The following is a 19750-nucleotide window of genomic DNA, read 5'->3' as shown; positions in this document are numbered from 1 at the left end:
AACCTATTTCCGTGTTTCTCAAGTGTTTGCTGTCGTTGTAGCCTTTTAACACCGGATGTCATCACTAATCTACTGTTTAATGAACGAAGCGTGTCTTTTCTAAAAGTCCTACTTTCAAACCTGGACCTGTGTCACTGTGTCTTATTATATTCATCTGTAAGGAGTGTGTGTATTAAACACAGTGTAGCTGTGACTCCTCTGCTGTTTGTAATAATAAATAATAAAAAATAAATCTGTTTTCAAAGAGTCTCTGTTATTCCACTAGGGGGCAGAATGGAGCAATAATCTCAGGGCTGTAAACTCAGCTACTGACAGAATGTGCTGCTTCAAATTCACATTCAAATTTTATTGGTCACATACGAAATCATACACAGTACGATGTAGTGAAATGCTTTTTACGACTGTCTTACACAAAAAGAAAGTAAAAAAGAAAAATTTAAAATTTAAAGTGTGGACAGTGTGGAAGGTCAGGGTCAGATCAGATATGCATATGCAAATATATGTCTATGTACGCATATATATATGTATATATAGATATATATGTATATAATATAAATATATATATGTAGTATCCATAGCAGTAAATATAAATATGAAAAATAAAATAAAATAAAAATAATATAATAAAAATATTAACAAAAAAATGTAGTATAATATATATGTATACAAATATAAAACTGCTTTATAAAAACTAAATATAAAAAACAAAATATAAAACAAAAATATAATACAGTACAATGATTAACTTTGAAATGGTGTTGCAAATGAATACAGTATGTACAGTGTGCATATGTAAGATAAATATATAAATATATATGTAGATGTCTATAGGCAAGTATAAATGTCCATTTGAACAGGGAGTAAAGTGACAGTGCAGTGTGCACACAAAGATGTACAGAGTAGTGCAGAGTACAAAATAGTGCAATTATTGCATGTGCAACAATCAGCTGAGGTAGAATGTCATGTCATGTGGGGGTAAGTCCAGAAAGTCCAGATTCTAGGTGTTCTGGTTGAGGGCCCGAATGGCCTGCGGGAAGAAGCTCCTCCTCATTCCCTCTGTGTTTGCCTTCAAGGAACGGAATCGTTTTCCTGACCTCAATAGAGAGAAGAGTCCATTGTTGGGATGGCTGAGGTCCTTCATATTCTTCCTGGCTTTGGTCCAGCACCGCTTGCTGTATATGGTGTCCAGGTCAGGAAGCTCGATGCGTATGGTACGCTCGGCTGATCGCACCACCCTCTGGAGAGCTTGCCTGTCCTGCCTGGTTCCCAAACCAGGCTGTGATACTTCCCGTCAGGATGCTCTCAATGGTGCAGGTGTAGAATGTCTTTAGCACCTTTGAGGGCAGTTTAAAGTCCTTCAGGTGTCTGAGATGATAAAGATGCTACTGGGCCTTCTTCACCAGGGTGTTAACGTGACAGGACCATGTCAGGTCCTGCGTGATGTAAACACCTAGGTACCAGAAACTGTCCACTCTCTCCACTGGGGTCTCGTCGATAGTGAGGGGCTGGTAATTCCTCTCCTGCTTTGTGCTAAAGTCCACTATCAGCTCCTTAGTGTTGCTGACGTTCAGGAGGAGATTGTTGACCTGGCACCATGTCTCCAGGTTTTTAATCTCCTCTAGGTAGGCTGTCTCGTCGTTATTGGAGATCAGGCCCACCACCACAGTATCGTCCGCAAACTTCACGATGTTGGTGGAGCTGGAAGTGGCCACACAGTCAAAAGTGTACAGTGAGTACAGCAGGGGGCTCAGAACACAACCCTGGGGGGCTCCAGTGCTGAGGGTGAGTGAGGGTGAGACATGGTTGCCCACCCATACTGCCTGAGGTCTGTCTCGCAGGAAGTTGGAGATCCATCGACACAGGGATGGGCTAAGGCCCAGGATCTCCAACTTAGTGGTGAGTATGGAGGGAATTATGGTGTCAACAAACAGCATTTTGACATAATTCCCCCTTCTGCTGTCCAGATGGCTCAGAGCTGCATGATGGAGGTGTGCGATGGCGTCCTCAGTAGAACGGTTGAGACGGTACGCGAACTGTAGCGGGTCCAAGGTGTCAGGTAGAGAAGAAGTGATGAAGTCTCTGATTAGTCTTTCGAAGCACTTCATCACCACTGAGGTCAGGGCCACTGGACGGTAGTCGTTCAGGCAGGCGGGCTGGGGTTTCTTGGGGACAGGAACAATGGTGGACCGTTTGAAGCACGTCGGGATTGTAGACTGTTCCAGGGAGAGGTTGAAGATCTCAGTGAACACAGGAGCAAGCTGGTCAGCACAGGCCTTCAGGACCCGACCCGTGATGCCATCTGGTCCTGCTGCCTTCCTGGTATTCACTCTCCTGAATGCCTTTCTCACGTCGTGCTCCGAGATGATGAACGCGCAGTCCTCTCCGGCATGCTCCTCGTGTGTGCTGCCTGTAGCGCTGTTAGCACTGCTAATGCCATTAGCGCTCTGAGCTGCAGCGTCGAAGCGAGCATAAAAGGTGTTTAGCTCGTCTGCCAGAGAAGCGTCCGCATTCACCGATCTGGAAGATGGTGTTTTGTAGTCCGTCACAGTTCTTAGTCCCTGCCACAGGCTCCTAGAGCCACTCTGTTGAAATTGTGACTCTAGTTTCTGTCCATAGCGTCACTTCGCCTCCTGCACCACTCTGCACACGCTGTTACCGCTGGCGAGCCCCGTGTTGTACACAGCGGAGCGGGATCTCAGAGCATCGCGGACGGATTTATCCACCCACGTAATTCTTCATTAACAAGCTGAAGATTTAACACTGTATCTGTGTCTCTTTCTAAAATAACTAAATGAGGAGTTTCACATCAACCAGACACCATAAAGTCATCATTTAGTGATGAACTGCAGTGTGTTCATGTTCATTGTGTAGGAGATATTGTGTGTTCAGTTGGGTTCAGTTTGTGGATTCAGAATGTATCTCAGATTAATGCAGATAAATGAACACCTTCATCAGGAGATGCTGAAGTGTTACTGATCAATAAAACTATTTTTTTTCACTCTGCATTAGATTAAGTGTAATGTAAGTCATCTTGCAATCTGCAGTTAACTGTAAACTCTTTCACAACTACTAAATGAACAAATCAGAGACAGCTTTGCTATAGACCTGACAACAGCTTTAGAGTGTATCGACTTGACTGTCATGTCCACATCTGTCAATCAATGACTTTTTATTCATCACCAATTAACTCCAATGCACACTTATGATAAGTAGAATAAAAAGTCATTGATTGACAGATGTGGACATGACAGTCAAGTCGATACACTCTAAAGCTGTTGTCAGGTGTCAAATATATATATATATATATATATATATATATATATATATATTTGTGAAGATCACAAAAAAATGTTTGCCATCTTTCTCTGACTAAAATGGGAATGAGCGTTCGGCAAAAATAGTTCTGCAGACAGCCACTAGAGGGCACCAGATACATTCTGAAGCCCTGTTATGACTTTTAATCAAGTTTTCAGTCATTTTAAATGGCGCTAAAAACAAGTAATGTTCAGCAAATGAAAATCATCTCTATAACTGTTATCTAATCTTATTTCATTCTTTTACCTTTATTTAAAGTTCATTTGGTTAGTCCGCTTTTCGAACGTCAGTTCTGTTTATATGATATAAAAACATATAAACATACCATCATGTTTCGTCTCAGCAGAGTTCTTCTTGTGACACAATTCCCCCAATGCTGCTCAGTTTGAGTAATTTAGTGGAAGAAATTGATAGTAGATCTGCAGACGTTTGGATAATACGTTTAAATTGGTGTTTTTACGGTTGAAATATTTAATATACACTTAAAAAGAAGAAAAGGAAGTCCGTGTGTGAAATCCTCGAGATACGGTATCTTTACCACGGAGCTGGAGCTGTCAGATTCTGGATTCTGATTGGTCAGAAGGTGTTCATTAATTTTCTATAACAGCAGCTCTAACACTGCATGTATTAATGCAAAAATACTGATTTCACTCGTTAAATGCTTTAATGCAAGATTTTCCCTACAAACAGTTTACCATCCTAGTCAAACGTTAATTTTATTTTATCGATTTTTATTTTTTTTTTGCTATTATACCCTCATTGGGGGCTCAGCGATATGCTGAATGAAAATCCGAGAAACGCCCCTGCTCGGACTCTTGAATAATGAGATAATATGCGGAATCGGATCATTTGACTCGGGTGAGTCAGTCAGGGCCAGGACTGCTAAACACTGGATTTTTTAATATGATATTAAGTTCACGGTATGGTCTCATGAGTGATCTGTGCTGGCTTTTTTTAGCCCAATAAAAGCTGCAGTAAAGTTCAAACCTTCGGCCTTTAGTCTGAAGACCTGTCTACGGAGAGACTGAATAAACACGTGACCAAATATGCATCATTCAAAGTGACGAATGAAAACTTCAGAGTTCATAAAGCACACATCAGTTCAGTGTCGGAGTTTTATAGAGGAGAACATCAGTGAGTTTTACAGAGAAGACACAAATCACAAATCAGTCTGAGAAACTAACAGAGTAAATAGGTCTGTGATGAAGGAGATTTTTATTGTTTATTCTGAAACCTATGACGTTTGACGCCTCATAGTGCAACATAGGGATTAAAAACGTATTTTTAATCAGCTTGACTATAAACAAAGAAGTCACGCTTCGATGAGACACTTAATATTTGGATATCAACTATAAGTAATACGTTCTCATAAATCTGATCAATCTGGGATGACGGAGAAGACAAAAAAGAAAAGTAACTAACTCATACAATATAAAGTGAAAGGCGGGGATTCTGGCTCCGCCCACTGTCATATTACCTGTCCTCTTTTTTTGAATCAACAGTCGGCGGGAAATTTGAACCCAGGTGAACACGCTGCTGTGAGAACCATGAGTCTCGCCATCGGCTGCAGGTAAGAACATGATCAGGAAAAGAGGGGAAAAAAGATATTAATATACACAGTAAATCTGCGCATATCGTGTTCATGTCTTTACGCGCTATGAGGCACAATTACTCATTTAAATATAATTGTAATAAACGGGTGATGCAGAGCTTATAAAGACGTTCTATTATTTCTCTTTGTCATAATATGGAGGTCAATTTCACGCCATAAGTATCGTGGTCGTAAATAAATAACGCGCGCCAATAATAGAATTAAATACAATAGACAAACGAATAAGAAGTATTAAGCGAATTATTAAAATTAAAAGTATCTCAAGACAGGTTCAAACACGAACGGACAGAGTAGCGTGTCAGTGACGTCACCCACCTCCTTCCTGTTGATTGGCTAGAGACGTCTGTCAGTTGAGAACCAGTGGATTAATGGAGACTTTAATCCCGCCCCTAATCTGCATTTTTATTTTTGCTAGTAGAAGTTATGATTGGAACCTAAAAATTCGAAATATATGTATTTCCAAATTAAGAATATTCCCACGATGGTGCACAGTATCAAACATCTTCAATAGTAATATATACAACATATAGGATATATTCAAACATTTAACTAAAATAACTAAAAACATTCACGAGTTAAAGTGTCCACACTAAGACACTTAGAGGTGTAAGATCACTTACTGACCTGTCCCTAGAGATGCAGTGAAGCTGATCATGAATATGGATATGAACCTAACTTTATTACAGCATCATGAAGAGACATGATGCCATCCAGCTTAGCACCAAAACCTCTGTCTTCAGCAAGCAAAGTACTTTCTATCCACAGCTAAAAACTGTGCAAACCTAATAGAAATGAATAAATAAAAAGAAAATATTGGTGAACACTTTTGGGGAAAAAAAAAATAAAAAACACAGACTTTATGTCTTATTTTTCATCCACAGACTCTGCTTTTTTCCACTGGGATTTGTACTTCTTGTAAATGGGGGTAAGTACCTGAAACATAAAACCTAAACAGGAGCAACTGCGGTTTTCTGACAGACTTTTCAGTATGAGCTGTGCAGACAAAAAAAACTTTTTCCACTGATCAACAGTTTTATTTTCATTAAACTTTACCTGATAAATTCTTTGTCAACATGTTTTTCTCTGCCCTTCCTCAACTCCTAAAGGTAATGTCAGAATCACTGGCATCTTAGGCAAGTGTGTGATACACTCACGGCTGGTCCATCATGATGATGATGATGATCCAGAAAGACGGCAATAAGTCATTTAGTCTCATGAATTCTCTCTAGAAAGTAAATGTATAAGCTGCAGTGGTTGTGTCTTGTTCTATAGTTGTAGCCCAGAGCAGGAAATGTTGTAGCTGTAGTATGATAGGACGGAGCTGACCGGTGGGTGGGAAATAGTAGCCGGCCCAGTTTGGAAGTAAAATGCATGAAATCCTCAACAAAAAAAAGCGGCAACATTTGTTTGTTTTTCAGCCTCGGTGCAGGATGTCCACGTGGTTCATGCTGTTGCAGGAGAAAACGTCACCTTGCCGTGTTCTGTCGGTCAGATTAAACAAAATAAATTCAGTGTGTACTGGCGATTCAATGACAGCACGACGGTTTGTGACATCATCAGAGGTAAAGTGGATTTTGATGAGCAGCACCCAGTGTACAGGGGAAAAGTTAAATATTTACCACGAGAGCAAGTGAAAGGAGATTTCTCCATTCAACTTCTCAACGTGAACTCGGCCCATCACGGAATATACACCTGCAACATCCCTAACATCGCTACAGAGATTGTACAGCTCACCATTGAAGGTTGGTATGGGTACTTATACGGTTAAAGATCAAATATACAATCACCGTCCTTATTATGAGGAACACATGTACACCTAGATTTAGGACGTTGGTGGCTCAGTGGTCGGTTTCTCGCCTACCATGCGGAAGGCCCGGGTTCGTTTTGAGTTTGATTTGGGCCAGTGCCCAAACCCCAGGCCCTGGATGCAGTGTCGGTCCCATACCCGGAAAAAGGGGAAGGTTGCGTCAGGAAGGGCATCCGGCATAAAACCTGTGCCAAGTTGTTATGCGGACCAGTTGGTCCGCTGTGGCGACCCCTCACGCATGTAGGGAGCAGCCGAAAGATCAACAACAACATGTACACCTAGATTTGAAGACTGTAATAAGACCAGGTGAGTTTTTTCTTGTCCTGTTTGGGTGAGTCTGTGCCCAACTGTTGCTTCCTTGTATTTTGTTCAATAAAGTAACACCATGTCTACATGTGTTCCTAATAATTTGATTGGTGAGTGTATATAAATGTACATATTAATATCAAAATTATTATTTATCGACTGATCTTTCGTAAAGGTTTAATTAGCTGTGTTAAAATGAGGTTTTGTGTGATTGGAATTGTGTTGCTTTACTCTGCTAGCTAAGCAGCTACCTGAAAGAGTAATAGTGATACTCATTGTGTGAATACATGTGAGTTCTGAAACTTCAGAGTAGTCTCTTCTTATTATACATTCCTGTAAGCCACTTTGAACAACTGTGTGAACCAAATGCATGACACGCAAATACAACACTTTCTCCATACAGAAAGAAGACCCAGTCTAAGACCAAGACAGAAGAAACTGATTTCACACAACGGAGACTCCAGAGGACATCCCCACATTTTTATGCTTTTCTCAGCTGCTCTGTTAGGACTTTTTCTTCCTGTGACATTCTAACAGTTTTATTTTCTATAAGTAGACATTTTTATCTTGTCTCTACAAGATGCAGTTGACACTGGAAGAAGGTTTTACAATAAAGCATTCTTTCTGGAATCTTGAACAAACACTACAGATCGTTCACATAGGACAAAATTAGAGAACACAGTGGAAACCTGCATGGAAGTCATCATACTTTTGAGCGCACACACACACACACACACACAGGTAACTGATTTTTATAAGCCGGCATGGTTGTGGTTCCAGTCTGCACGTCTCTCACACATCTGATGTGTACAGCTCCAGTCTGACCTTCTGCAATCAATTTCTCACCAGATTTTCTCTAAATGACCAAACCAAACTGTTTTCTGTGTTTCTCCTAAGTGGCTGCTTTTAAAGACTGCCTCTGTTCTTCCACTAGGGGGCAGAATGGAGTAATAATCTCAGGGCTGTAAACTCAGCTACTGACAGAATGTGCTGATGATGTAATTCTTCAGTAACAAGCTGAAGATTTAACACTGTATTTGTGTCTCTTTCTAAATGAATTAATGAGGAGTTTCACATCAACCAGACCAGAGGTGGACAGTAAAGAAGTACATTTACTTGAGTACTGTACTTAAGTACACTTTTTGAGTATCTGTACTTTACTTGAGTATTATTTTTTTCTGGATACTTTTTACTTTAACTTCACTACATTTGAAAGACAAATACTCTACTTTTTACTCCACTACATTTCTGTCAATGTCATTGAGTAGAAAGTAGTTACATTAATCATAGGATGATTTTTTTTTTCACTCTTGTAGCGTCACGTGTTGTAAAGTTCAGTGGTTTTCCATCATTTTTTGAACTCAATTGCTGACAAAATGGACGAATATATGCTTTGTATATTATACACCACCAACGCATTGGTAATGATGTTAGTTAACACACAAAAACGTATGCTGTGTCCAAATTCTCATACGATGTGTCCTAAATGGTATTCAAAAATAGAATTAGTATGCCCCAAATCGTAGTATACTGAAAAGAGTATTCCAAAAATTCCTGGATTTATTTCTTGAAATTGTGATGATTATGGCTTACAGATAAGGAAAACCCAAAATTCTGTGTCTCAGAGAATTAGAAGTTCAATATTGGAAAGTCATGGTGTCGCACCCTAATCAGCTAATTACCTCAAAACACCTGCAAAGGTTTCCTGAGCTTTTAAATGGTCTCTCAGTCTGGGTCAGTAGGCTACACAATCATGGGGAAGACTGCTGACTTGACAGTTATCCAGAAGACAGTCAATGACACCCTCCACAAGGAGGGGAAGCCACAAAAGGTCATTGCTAAAGAAGCTGGTTGTTCACAGAGTGCTGTATCCAAGCATAGAAAGTTGAGTGGAAGGAAAAAGTGTGGTAGGAGAAGGTGCACCAGCAAAAGGGATAACCGCAGCCTTGAGAGGATTCTCAGGCAAAATCCATTCAAGAATTTGGGGGAGATTCAGACGAATCCTAGACAGGGCCTACAAATGTCGCATTCCTGCCCACACTGCTAAAGGTACCAAAAGCTGGTTCAATGACCATGGTGTTACTGTGCTTGATTGGCCAGCAAACTCGCCTGACCTAAACCCCATAGAGAATCTATGGGGTATTGTCAAGAGGAAGATGAGAGACACCAGACCCAACAATGCAGATGACCTGAAGGCCGCTATCAAAGCAACCTGGGCTTCCATTACACCTGAGCAGTGCCACAGGCTGATTGCCTCCATGCCACGCCGCATTGATGCAAAAGGAGGCCCAACCAAGTATTGAGTGCATAGAAACGAACATACTTTTCAGAAGTCTGACAGTTCTCTTTGAAATATCCTTTTTTTATTGATCTTATGTAATATTCTAATTTTCTGAGACACAGAATTTTGGGTTTTCCTTATCTGTAAGCCATAATCATCACAATTTCAAGAAATAAAGGCTTGAAATATTTCACTATGTGTGAGGAATCTATATAATATATGGGGTTCACTTTCTGAACTGAGTGACAAAAAATATTGACCTTTTTCATGATATTCTAATTCTTGAGATGTACCGGTACATTTTTTGTTGGGGGTGGTAGGAGTGTTACATTAAAAATAAATGATTATACCTGTCTTTTTTTGTCAATTCAGTTGTTTTGTAACATTCTAAAAGCTCTTAATTCCACAGAAAGTATTGCATACAACAATGCAACAATAATAAAACAACGCGTTGACATTTACTTTTGATACTTAAGTACTTTTAAAAACAAGAACTTCTGTACTTTTACTTAAGTAAAAATCTGTCTTTACAACTTTTGCTTGCAATGGAGTAAAGTTTGACCAGTAGTATTTGTACTTTCACTCAAGTAAGGAAGTTGTGTACTTCGTCCACCTCTGAACCAGACACCATAAAGCCATCATTTAGTGATGAACTGCAGTGTGTTCATGTGCTGTTTACGGCGACAATTCTGCCTTACTGACTAAAATGGGAATGAGCGGGATTAAAAATAGTTCTGCAGACAGCCACTAGAGGGCATCAGAAGCCCTGTTATGACGTTCACTCACGTGTTCAGTCATTGGTTTTGATTTAGAATGACTTTAAATTATGTTAATCTCTTGAAACAAACCAAAAACAAAAAAGATCTAAAAACATGTAATGCTCTGAAAGCACTGAAATTTATGTAATTTTTTTCTCCCTTTCTCATCTGGCAGCTACTGTTATTGTTATAATGTGAATATGTAATACCTCTCTTTCTTGTTTCATTAAATAAAGCATAATAAATAACTAAATTAATTAATTGATTATTTAATGATTGATTTAGAATGGCACTAAAACTAGTAATGTTCAGCAAATGAAAATCATCTGCTGTAATCTAATCTCCTAATAATTCATTTAGTCAGTTTGTTAGATGTGGGAATAAGTGAACATGACTGTAGAACTCAGAGAGAGAAGAAAATGGTCTCTTGAAACAAATGATCAAAAGTTTGTTCCAGACTCAAGGTTTCTTCTTGCCTTCTTAATGAACATATTAGTTACTGAGTCACATCCTATCACTGATTAATCAAAAGCTTATAACTTCAAACTGGAACAGAAGCTGTGCAGAAATTATAATGACACTTTTATTATGGTTGTTTTTGTTTTTTTTACCAGTGAGCTGTGAAATTCTGGATTCTGATTGGTCAGGAGATATTTATTCATTTTTATTAACAGCAGCTCTAACAATACTGCACATATTGATGCATGTGTACGTTATAGTTCACAGGGACAGCAGATGCTAAAGATAATAATAATCACAGTTGCAAAACAAAATACTTATTTCACTTGTGTGATTTCACTATGCTATTTCATCGTTGTTTAATGGATTTTCTGTACAAACAGTTAACAATATAAATTAAAAAAAATTCCTCCAGTTCAGTAAGTGCCAGTAATGCCAACCGCCATTAAAACCCAAAGAAGACGTGGCCATACAGACACACGCACCAAGGCACAGTTACAATTACTATTTATTATTTAAATATTGTTGTAATTAATTTATTAATATGTGGTGCAGAGCTTATCATTATCATGACTCCTACAGTATGATTATGATTCCTGCAGTTCCTCAAGGATATACTCATGATTATCACGTCATATATATATATATTACATACATATATATATATACACACACACACTATATTACCAAAAGTATTCGCTCACCCATCCAAATAATCAGAATCAGGTGTTCCAATCACTTCCATGGCCACAGGTGTATAAAATCAAGCACCTAGGCATGCAGACTGTTTTTACAAACATTTGTGAAAGAATGGGTCGCTCTCAGGAGCTCAGTGAATTCCAGTGTGGAACTGTGATAGGATGCCACCTGTGCAACAAATCCAGTCGTGAAATTTCCTCGCTCCTAAATATTCCACAGTCAACTGTCAGCTGTATTATAAGAACGTGGAAGTGTTTGGGAACGACAGCAACTCAGCCACGAAGTGGTAGGCCACGTAAACTGACGGAGCGGGGTCAGCGGATGCTGAGGCGCATAGTGCGAAGAGGTCGCCAACTTTCTGCAGAGTCAATCGCTACAGACCTCCAAACTTCATGTGGCCTTCAGATGAGCTCAAGAACAGTGCGCAGAGAGCTTCATGGAATGGGTTTCCATGGCCGAGCAGCTGCATCCAAGCCATACATCACCAAGTGCAATGCAAAGCGTCGGATGCAGTGGTGTAAAGCACGCCGCCACTGGACTCTAGAGCAGTGGAGACGCGTTCTCTGGAGTGACGAATCGCGCTTCTCCATCTGGCAATCTGATGGACGAGTCTGGGTTTGGCGGTTGCCAGGAGAACGGTACTTGTCTGACTGCATTGTGCCAAGTGTAAAGTTTGGTGGAGGGGGGATTATGGTGTGGGGTTGTTTTTCAGGAGCTGGGCTTGGCCCCTTAGTTCCAGTGAAAGGAACTCTGAATGCTTCAGCATACCAAGACATTTTGGACAATTCCATGCTCCCAACTTTGTGGGAACAGTTTGGAGCTGGCCCCTTCCTCTTCCAACATGACTGTGCACCAGTGACCAAAGCAAGGTCCATAAAGACATGGATGACAGAGTCTGGTGTGGATGAACTTGACTGGCCTGCACAGAGTCCTGACCTCAACCCCATAGAACACCTTTGGGATGAATTAGAGCGGAGACTGAGAGCCAGGCCTTCTCGTCCAACATCAGTGTGTGACCTCACAAATGCGCTTCTGGAAGAATTCCCATAAACACACTCCTAAACCTTGTGGACAGCCTTCCCAGAAGAGTTGTCCAATAATAATAATAAAAAAAATGTCCAAGATGGACATTTTTTATTATTATTATTATTTTGTGTGCAGGATTGAAGAAATGATCAGTGTATATTATGAAGGAATGCACAGTGCATGTGGGGGTGTGGCCTCAGTTGCCCTGCAGTGCTGTGTGCCTGTGATTGAGGAATATACAGGGTTGTTTTATCTGGTTGTTTTAACCAAGATTATGCTGCAAGATCATTTTTTTAAACTACATTTAAGTTCCCTGTTATAGGCTAACCTGCAATTTTGCAAATTCCCAGTTTATTCCCATATCTTCCTGTTAATTCCCATGGAAAATTTCCAGCCTTGAAAATTCACAGAATTTTGCAACCCTATATATATATATATATATATATATATTTATAAATGTATGTCACAAGGTCTGCCTGTCAGGTAGTCTGTGATCCATGCCACCAGGTGTGAGCTCACTTTATCTCAAGTATAATGACAAAAGTTAAACACAGTAAAAATGACACGTTACTGTCTTTTTTAAATGTGTAAATCCCATAAAGAATTTAGTGTACCAAACAAAGGGCTAAACTGTCTCATGCTAATATGAATTTAAATGAAATAGGTGATGTAGGGATAATCCCAAATAACCACCAGACATTGATGGAACCAATGTAAGGTTACCCCAACAGGTCTCCTATTTAGAAAAACACCTAGCCTCTTCGAAACAGAGTAAAACTGGACAGAACATCTTATAATAAATTAACCTCAATACAACAAACCATAAAAATGATATTATGCAAGAAGATAGAGTATATTAATCCCAAAGGGAATTTTCTTTAAGAGTATTTAAGAATATTTATGTTGTTTAATTACTAAAATCTGAGGCCTGTAGTAAATTAGACAAAGTGTTGTAATATCATGACTCACATATGCTAATTAGGAGAAACACTCTGGGCTTTTTTTTTCTTAAGTGTGCATAATCTGGTCATCTGACTCAACTGCCTCGTTTTGTAACGCCATTTATTTGATCTTAGTTTTAGTCAAGATTTAGTCGGTAGAACTCAGTTTCAATTTTAGTCATGTTTTAGTTAGTTTTAGCCATAGGTTACTGAGAACTGTCTCTGTGTTTTTTCACTGTCCCCAGTGTCCAATCTCAGTTTTTACAGTGTATGGTAACTTACTCCTCATACACTTCCGATGAAGAGGATTTCTTCTCTAATATCAAGCACACAGGAGACATCCAAACAACTGGATGCGTAGCTAAAATGTACAGCTGAAGGTGTGACCACGCTGACATCTTATCCAGCCTTATCCAACCTGTCACTTAAGCTGAACACAGCCCTCCCTGCCTCAGAGGCCTGTGAGAGTGCAGCTGGATTGATCTTCAGCCCAAGAAGGGGAGCAATTAATTCACATAACTTGAGAACCAGCTTCTCTCTACTAGTGATCTGTGAGACAGTATCATTGTCACAACTAATGGTTTGAAATTTTTGTTTTGATGGCAAATAAGTCTTTCTGTTTTGCTCTTTGTTAAAGCAGTGTTGCTGTTGGGTGGTTGTACAGATACAGTTGTGCAGCTGGGTTTTAAAGCAGCTTGGATTTTCTATTAAAATTTACTAAGTTAACCTTCATAATTATTACACTGTAATATCAAATTTCAATGAGAACCAGAATTTAACGTACATACACATTTAATTCATGTAATAAATGAACTGAGTGGAAGGGTTAAATATTATCATGTGTTGACTCGTAATATTTAAATGTTTTATTGCCATTGCACATAAACCTAGGAATTTTAAGTATATTTTAAACATTTTAAAAGTGTAGCGCGCGCAGGGCTCTGATGTTGTTTCGTGTATTGTTTCGCTATATTTTATTGTTGTATGTATTATTTATTTATTTATTTATTTGTTTTATTAAGACGTTTTGTTTAATTAAAGGGTTCCAGTCCCTGGCGTCATGCAGTTGTTCCAGTTCCAGTGAAATTTCACTAAATGCACTTAAAAAAAACAAACAAGATTAAGATTGTGTTAAGGCTGTGAATATTAAGTCACTTTTGTTAATGTTGGCTAAATAAACTATTTAAATGGTTTTTGTTGTTTTTTTTTAGCGACGTTTACGTAATGATCAGGAGTAATATAAACCATACACGGCTGCGTTGTGGACAGCAACATGGTGGTTTAGTGGTCAGCACAGTTGCCTCACAGCAAGAGAATCCTGGGTTTGACATCTGATTATCAAATTTAATTATATTAAATATAATTAAGTCAATTTTACTCAATTTATTTATGAGCATCAAGTGAAATATTAAGTAGATTTTACCTAATAATGACAGGAGAATTGCACTTAATTTTAGAACAGTAAAATTTACTTTAAAATCTCTGTGTGCAAATTGTTACGCGGAGATGAAGCAGTTTACGCGAGTCATCTGTTCTGAAAGCCTCTTCTGTGAGAGCTTGTGTTATAACCCCACATTAGTGGCATAATTTCAGTAGTCATGATTTCCCCTCCGAAAAAGGGGAAATCAGGCATCAGTGTTGCCAAGAGGAAAGTTGTGAGATCAATCATCGAGCTGAAACAGATGTACAGATAGATATATGTACTGTATATTATTTCTGTTACTCTTGTACATACAATGTGCATAATGCACACATTTTTGCACACTATATAATTACACTTTACACTTTATTCTGCTGTAAATACAACTTGTACATACTTCTCTATGCACATTCTGATTTATCTGCATTCAGATAACTCAACTACTAAATTCGGTTCACTTTCGGTCAAAAAACATTCGTGCTTTCTGGGGAAAACCAGAGTGAGGGGTAAATACACGTTCAGCATCACCCGCTGTCGCAAATCCATGTGCTTTACACGTTGAAGGTGAGCAGCAGCAGTAAGTTATTTTTCTTATAACATATATATATATATATATTTCTTGTTGTTGTTGTTGTTATTTTCTAATTTTGTATTTAATTCTGTGATTCGATTATATATGTTTTTAAGACCACGATACTTGCGTGAAATTGACTCCATATTTGAGTCTTTACAGTTCAACATAGGAATCTTAATTAGCCTTATTTTTAATTAGCTTTACTATAAGCACGGTTCGATGAGGCTCTTAATATTTTTGTATCAGCTATATATCAAAAATCTGACCAATCTGGGATGATAAATAGGACAAAAAAAAAAAAAAAAATTCTTTTTTCCTGTGAGCGCACATAAATTGCACGCTGTAGTGAAACTGACTTTTAGCTGTGTCTGTTTCAGAACCATGAGACGTCTCTCCGTCCTCTTCAGGTATGGACATGAAGGAAGGGGAAAGACAGAACAATTTACTCATTTAAATACTGTTGTACTTAATATGTGATTGCAACATCCGATTTTAGCATCAGAGTGTTATTCTCTGCTCCTATTTAAGACCTCACACACATATTATATAGTAAAAGTATATGGTTTTACTATTTATAGCTACGTGTTTGAGTAAAATGAACATTTTTGTTTTATTATATAAAGTACTGACCACATTTCTCCCAAATTCCAAATAAACACATAGTTATTTACAGCATTTATTTGCAAAAAATTACAATTGGTCAAAATAATAATAATAATAATAATAATAATAAAAAAAAAAAAAGATAGAGAAAACAAGCTCATGTTCATTTTTAAACAACACAATACTAATGTATTAACTTAGGACAAATCAGTGTTTGTTGGAACAACCCTGATTTTCAATCACAGCTTTCGTGCATCTTGGCATGCTCTCCACCAATCTTTCACGTTGCTGTAGGGTGACTTTATGCCACTCCTGGTGCAGAAATTCAATCGTTGTTTGATGGCTTGTGACCATCTATCTTTCTCTTGATCACATCAATTCAGAGGTTTTCAAGGGGCTTCAGGTCTGGGGATGTCGTGGTCCTCCATCCACACCTTCACTGACCTGGCTTTGTAGCATGGAGCATTGTCCTGCTGGAAAAACTAACCCTCAGTTGGGGAACATTGTACTTAATCAGTACTTCATTAAGCAGAAAGAAGAGGTGTGCCTATGTTGGAATTTTTTAGCAGACACTTGAAAGGTATGTCTACCATACATGTAGAGATGCTGATTTGAAGCGGTCTCTGAATTATATCCAGAGCTTTGGATTTCTGCGTATTCATTAGTAGACCTGAGTAATCTTCTATTTTTTAAAAATATTTTAACCTTATTCCTCTGCTTTATAAAAACACAATTTAAAGCATATAATAATCTATTTATTGTTGCTTTTCTTGTATCTGTTAGCTCCCTACATTTTCACTTGTTTATTATGTCGTATGTAAATGCTTGTGTCCGCCAAGTCAATTCAGCAAAAAATCTTTTAGCAATCTGCAAACATCCAGAAGGACGAAAAGTGTCCAGACTAAGAGAACTTAATGATGTAATATCATCAAGTGAAGGTGGATCATTTTCTCTAAAATGTTTTGGACAAACATTGTTAAATTCACAGAAATATCATGATATTATCAGATTAGCCCATCATTAGTGATACAGTGACCACTGTATAGCAACAACACAGCCCTTCATAGGCGGTAAATGTATTTGAACTGTTTTTCAGTATCTCAGTATCAATTACTATTAACTGATATACTAATTACTGAAAATGTTTTGATGGTACAGCTTTACTTGGTATTACACTCATATTAACATGTTCTGGGTTTTTTCCCCACTGACTTATAAACTTTTAAAATGTTCCATTTTAAAACTTCCCACTTAGCAAGACTGTTATTTTGTTTGACAGCGCATAAGGGCCTGTCCCTAGAGATGCAGTGAAACTGATCATGAATATGAATTTGAATATGAACTTAACTTTATTAAAGCATCATAAATTGACATGATACCATCCAGCTTAGCACCAAACCTCTGTCTTCAACAAGCAAAGTACTTTCTTTCCACTGCGCAACTTTAACTAAAACGGTGCGACCTTAACATAAATTAATAAGTAAATAAAATTTAAATATTGGTGAACACTTTTGGAAAAAGAAACACTCACTTCATGTCTGATTTTCACCCACAGACTCTTGGGATTTGTACTTCTTGTAAATGGAGGTAAGTACCCGAAACATGAAACCTAAACAGGGCAGATGGAGTTTTCTGACAGACTTTTTCCACTGATCAACAGTTTTATTTCATTAAACTTTACCTGATCAAGTCTTTGTCAACATGTTTTTCTCTGCCCTTCCTCAACTCCTAATGCAAGTGTGTGATATACTCACAGCTGGTCCATGATGGTGATGATGATGATGATCCAAATATGGTGGCAACAAGTCTTTTAGTCTCATGAACACCAGTACTCATGAATTCACTCTAGAAAGTAAATGTATAAGCTGCAGTGGTTGTGTCTTGAGCAGCTCAGAGCAGTAAATATTGTAGCTGTAGTATGATAGGACGGAGCTGACCGGTGGGTGGGAAATAGTAGCCGACCCAATTTGGAAGTAAAATGCATGATTTAAAAAAAAAGCAGTAACATTTGTTTGTTTTTCAGCCTCGGTGCAGAATGTCCACGTGATTCATGCTGTTGTAGGAGAAACCGTTATCTTGCCGTGTTCTGTCGGTCAGATTAAACTCCATGAACACAATTTGTACTGGCGATTCAATGACAGCACGACGGTTTGTGACATCATCAAAGGTACAGTGGATTTCGATGAGCAGCACCCGGTGTACAGGGGAAAAGTTAAATATTTACAACAAGAGCATGAAGGAGATTTCTCCATTCAACTTCTCAACGTGAACTCGGCCCATCACGGAATATACACCTGCAACATCCCTAACATCGCTACAGAGATTGTACAGCTCACCATTGAAGGTTTGTATTTATACTTATGTGGTTATAGATCACATATACAATCACCGTCCTTATTATTAGGAACGCATGTAGATTTGAAGACTGTAATAAGACCAGGTGAGTTTTTTCTTGTCCTGTTTGGGTGAGTCTGTGCCCAACTGTTGCTTCCTTGTATTTTGTTCAATAAAGTAACACCATGTCTACATGTGTTCCTAATAATTTGATTGGTGAGTGTATATAAATGTACATATTAATATCAAAATTATTATTTATCGACTGATCTTTCATAAAGGTTTAATTAGCTGTTTTTGTGTGATTGGAATTGTGTTGCTTTACTCTGCTAGCTAAGCAGCTACCTGAAAGAGTAATAGTGATACTCATTGTGTGAATACATGTGAGTTCTGAAACTTCAGAGTAGTCTCTTCTTATTATACATTCCTGTAAGCCACTTTGAACAACTGTGTGAACCAAATGCATGACACGCAAATACAACACTTTCTCCATACAGAAAGAAGACCCAGTCTAAGACCAAGACAGCAGAGACTGATTTCACACAACGGAGACTCCAGAGGACATCCCCACATTTTTTTGCTTTTCTCAGCTGCTCTGTTAGGACTTTACTCCTCCTGTGATATTTTTATATTTTTATTTTCTTCAAGTAGACTTTTTTATATTGTCTTTACAAGAAGCAGTTGATGTTTTCTAAATAAAAAAAAGGGAAAAAAATCATTATGAACTGTTTCAATGAACAATATGACCTTTTTTTTTTTTTTTACATTTTATTTCTTTTAATAACAAGCAGAAGCACATGATTTAAAAGAAAAGAAAAGAAAAGAATAGAAAACACAATGCAATGTAAATATTAATGAATAGACAGAGATGGTCAACGTTTATGTTTAGACTATTAAACAACAGCAGATGGCGCTGTTCATCACACAACAAATCAGCTACAGTTATCTATTAAACCTTTTGTGAGGTAAGTGTGATAGGGAGATAAACTGTCCTGAGCATCGATCTTGGTCCTGGAGAAACCCAAGCTCTGTGTATGTTAAAGTTTATTTCTATTAATGAGTTAATTAGGTAAATCAGGTGTGTTAGATATACAGTGACAGTGTTGTACAGAAGAGGTCAGACACTGAAAAAGTATTCATCCACTGTTGACCTGAATATGAGCAGCTGATGAGGCGTAAAAAGCAATAAAGGAGAACTGACGATAAGCGCGAGGATTATGAGAAGCGAAGTTCAGGCTTTATACATTTGAGGAAGTGAAATTCTGTAGTAATAAAGTTCATGGTGGTGATCAGGTGGAACTTTATTGTTCTAATAGAGTGATACATTTGCATTTGTTTTAAAGAGCATGTGGTATTGAAAAAAAAATGAGAGGAAGAACTATAAATACTAGCAGTAAGAAAATGGGGGCAAACATTAACACTATTAATAAATAATAAGATCAATAACATTTGTAAATAATCATAAATCATGAGCATCATTAGTCAATGATTCATAAAATGATGTAAAATGGCAACCACTTACTGGAAATGATTTGGGGCTTTGAACAAATGATTGCCCCCCTTCTGCCTGGAAGCCACCATAGGAGCATCACTGAGCAGCAGTGTGTGTGTGTGT

At 38.1% G+C, this 19750-nt stretch overlaps 1 protein-coding gene across 1 annotated transcript; it reads left to right on the top strand.

Moving 5' to 3' along the window:
• Positions 1-4817: 4817 nt before the first annotated feature.
• Positions 4818-9692, top strand: LOC131347567 (programmed cell death 1 ligand 1-like). The gene is made up of 4 exons (XM_058381715.1): positions 4818-4885; positions 5809-5852; positions 6346-6669; positions 7444-9692. The coding sequence occupies exons 1-4, from the start codon at positions 4863-4865 to the stop codon at positions 7572-7574; spliced, it is 522 nt and encodes a 173-aa protein (XP_058237698.1). The 5' UTR covers positions 4818-4862; the 3' UTR covers positions 7575-9692.
• Positions 9693-19750: the final 10058 nt, after the last annotated feature.

The sequence above is a fragment of the Hemibagrus wyckioides genome, linkage group LG27, assembly GCF_019097595.1.
Source record: "Hemibagrus wyckioides isolate EC202008001 linkage group LG27, SWU_Hwy_1.0, whole genome shotgun sequence".
Taxonomy (NCBI): domain Eukaryota; kingdom Metazoa; phylum Chordata; class Actinopteri; order Siluriformes; family Bagridae; genus Hemibagrus; species Hemibagrus wyckioides.
This window is presented reverse-complemented; position numbering and strand designations above follow the sequence as displayed.